This window comes from Neophocaena asiaeorientalis, unplaced genomic scaffold (assembly GCF_003031525.2).
Source record: "Neophocaena asiaeorientalis asiaeorientalis breed wild unplaced genomic scaffold, Neophocaena_asiaeorientalis_V1.1 scaffold129, whole genome shotgun sequence".
Lineage (NCBI taxonomy): Eukaryota > Metazoa > Chordata > Mammalia > Artiodactyla > Phocoenidae > Neophocaena > Neophocaena asiaeorientalis.
The window spans coordinates 1,854,548-1,857,801 of NW_020172446.1; the positions used below are offsets into that span (position 1 = coordinate 1,854,548).

A 3,254-nucleotide genomic window follows, 5' to 3' on the forward strand; every position below is an offset into this window, starting at 1 on the left:
AACTTGCCCAACTTTTAAATTTGAACACTTTCAAACCTATAGAAAATTTACATGAATTAGACAATGAACATCCAGCTATACTTCATCTAGATTCATCAGTTGCTAACATTTTGCACAGTGGCCCGCCTTCTCTCTCTCCTCGTGTATGCGTGTGTGTGTGTATACACACGCACTGCCTGTCTTCCATACATAAATGCACACACTCTATGTATATACTCTATATGTACACATGTACACATACACATTTTTTTCCGAACCATTTACGTCAGCTGTAGACATGATTACATTTTACCCCTGAACACCTCGGCACATATCCCCTGAGATCAGGAGCCGCTTCCTACACAAATACAGCACAATCATCTCAGTGTTACAATATTACTAGCTAACATACATCCATATTCAAACATCCCCAGTCATCTCAATGATTTCCTTTATAACTGTTTTTTTAAATCCAATCAAGAATCATGAATTGCATTTTGTCACTATGTCTCTTTAGTCTTCTCTAACCTAGAACAGTTTCCAGACTACTCGATCTTTCATGATACTGACATTCTTAAAGAGTCCAGCCAGTTGTTTTGCAGAATTTCTCTAATGTGGACTTGTCTGATTGTTTCCTCGTGGTTAGTTTCAGATTTAACTTTTTGTTGTTGCTGTTCTCGTTTTCAGCCAGCATGCCACTTGTGTGATGCTGTGGGTGCCTTTCCGTTGCAATGTCTTCATTTCAGATGTCCTGGGCCCTGAGGACATTTATCAGATCCTCAGACCCCCAGAGCTGGGTAGCGGGGAAGCCCAGAGAGCCGACAGATAAAGGCCAAAGCTTCGGTCTTGGCAGAGTTCACAGCCCGTGATAGCTGCCGACTGTGGGGCACTCCTGCGGGGCCCCCCAAGGCCAAGGTGAAAACTTCTCCTTCCCACCAGGTGCGCTGGCTGGCCAGTGGGTCACCTGCTGCTGTAGCCACTCTCTGTTGATACAGCTGCAAGGGGAACAAGAAGAGGGCTGTGGGGCGTGGCCATGCCAATGCAGTCCCACTGGAGGGCAGGGACAGCAGGGGGACAGGTGGACAAAGATAGAGGGAACCGGAATAAAAAACAGACTGAAAAGGTGACAGACAGAGGGGACACACACACCAGAGAAGGAGAGAAAAGCAGAGAGTCAGACACAGAAACAGAGAAAAACAGAGACTCGGACACACAGGCCCCCAGAGGAAAAAAGCACCAGCTGCCTCACTAACAACTTCTGAGCCCATTTCTGAGGCTCTTTGGCCTTGGGATTTCGGAAAGTGAAGCAAGTTTGTGTTTATCCTGGTCAGACTCAAAGGGCACAAGGGTTTCTCCAAAGGGGCTGCGTGGGGTCACTTGCTCAGACTGTACTTTTCCTAACAAAGAACTTCTCCTTGGTGTCCCAGAAGCCAGGCCCTGGGCCAGAAGTTTCCTGCTCTGGCTCAGAATGTCTCCCCTCCTTTCACGGGGCTGTCTGCAGATGGGGAAGCCTGCTTGTGACACATCTGGGGTGAAGGGGAAGAGCAGGAGAGGGGCGGACACATGAAAGGACCCAGAGAAAAGAAGAGCCCTAAAAATAGCCTTCCCTCTATGAGCGGGGAGTAGTCCAAAATCCCAGCAGCTGCCCAGCGCTGTGACCTTAATAACAGGCCAGAGTTTTCTCATGAGAAAAGGGACTCAGGGGCAGAGGGTGGAGGGACAGAGAGGCTGCTAGGCTCCTGGACTGAGCAGGGCAGAAAAGCAGATCTAAGTGACAGCTCTGCCAGAGCGAAACTCCTCCAGATGTGGCTAGAGAAAGGCTCCTGGTAGAGGAACTAAGCGTGGGCAGAGAGGGTTCCCTGGCAATAATGTACACTGTCTGAACTTTCCTTTGGCAGGAAGAGAAGAAAATGGAAAGAGGGCAGTCGGGAGCCATGACCCCAGTTTCAGGGCTCACAGCTGAACCCAAGTGAAGAAGCCCCTTTCTGCCTGCTGCCCTCAGCCAAAGGAACAAGCCCTGCATCTTACTGAGGAGGTTGAGGGGCGTCAAGGGGCGGGAGAGGACATCCCGAAAACTCTCCATCCATTCGCGTTGCTCCTTCTCGCTGGGGCAGGTGAAGATGAATCTCCGCTGCGGGGTGACGACGGTGATACCGGCTTTCCAGCGATTCCCTCGGATGCCCTTAGGCAGATCTTCATACACCTGGTACCCCTGCTCATCGCTCCCGAGAAATACCTGGCCCTGCTCAAAGGCATCCTGAAAATAGAAGACACAGGTCGTCAGAGGCCACACCTGGGGCTGAGGGCCACCTGCAGGCCTGCCAGCCCCCCAGGTCCATTTTAATAAGAGGTGTGTGTGTTGGGTGGGGCTTCTGCTGGGGATTTCGGCTAGCTGGGACCCAGAATTTAAAAGGCTCAAACCATAAAAGACATCACACACGGCATCTGTTTAAATGATACTTAATATTTACAGAGAGTTAACTCTGCACCATGAATTCAAGCGCTTTACACGTAGTGACTCATGTGATCATCCTCACGGCAGCCTCTGAGGAAGGCAGTGTTATGAAGCCTATTTTCTGGGGGAGGAAACCGAGGCACAGAGCGCTGAGTGCTCTGCCCAGAGCGCACCCCTAAAGGTGGCAGGGCTGGAACCAGAGCCCAGACAGCCGAGTTCTAGAGCCCTCACTCCCAACTGCTACACTCCACAGCCTCCGGTTGGAAGAGAGTCCTGCCGGGAAACACCTGTCTTAGCTACTGATACATCGGCAGCATTTTGGACACACATAAAGGACTTCCTGTAGGTGAGGGAGAGCACAGCTTCATGCACAAGACGGACGTAGAGACAAGTGACGATGGAGGTGTGCCTCTGGCTGGGTTACTCCAGCCCTGTCGCTTTCCCCACGGTTCCCGACCAGCACTGACCCCGCCTCCGCCTGCAGGTGCACAGCGGCGGGGCTGGCAGTGGCTCTTACCAGCGGGTTCTTGTAATAGAGCAGCCTCCGCTCCTGGGGATCCAGGGCAAACCACCTTTTCTTGAAAGGCTCTCTCTGCTGCAAAAAAGGGAATCTCGTACCAGGCTCGGCCAGGCAGTGGGGACAGAGGTCAAAGGGCCAGCCTAGGCCAGGCCGAGGGAGCCAGCGGGTCCCAGCCCCGCAGTCGCACACCCCAGTTCCCCTCCCCAGGCCTAGAGCTCTGCAGGCTCTGCCCCATCTCTCCCCCCCCCCCCCCCCCCCCCCCCCCCGCCCCCGCCTCCCCCCCCCCCCCCCCCGGGCCGC

The 3,254-nt window shown here is 53.0% G+C and overlaps 1 protein-coding gene across 3 annotated transcripts in view; it reads right to left on the reverse strand.

The window, feature by feature from the left end:
- Nucleotides 1-531: 531 nt before the first annotated feature.
- ADAP2 (ArfGAP with dual PH domains 2) overlaps nt 532-3,254 on the reverse strand; it is a 23,571-nt gene continuing 20,848 nt past the window's right edge. For 2 of the 3 annotated variants that reach the window (XM_024734958.1, XM_024734943.1), the window contains exons 9-11: nt 2,952-3,029; nt 2,008-2,236; nt 532-974 (exon numbers count right to left, since the gene is read on the reverse strand). In XM_024734958.1, coding sequence (XP_024590726.1) covers nt 940-974; nt 2,008-2,236; nt 2,952-3,029 — 342 coding nt within the window. In that variant the 3' untranslated portion in view covers nt 532-939. The remainder of the gene's footprint in view (nt 975-2,007; nt 2,237-2,951; nt 3,030-3,254) is intronic. The other variant, XM_024734952.1, reaches the window with a different exon arrangement.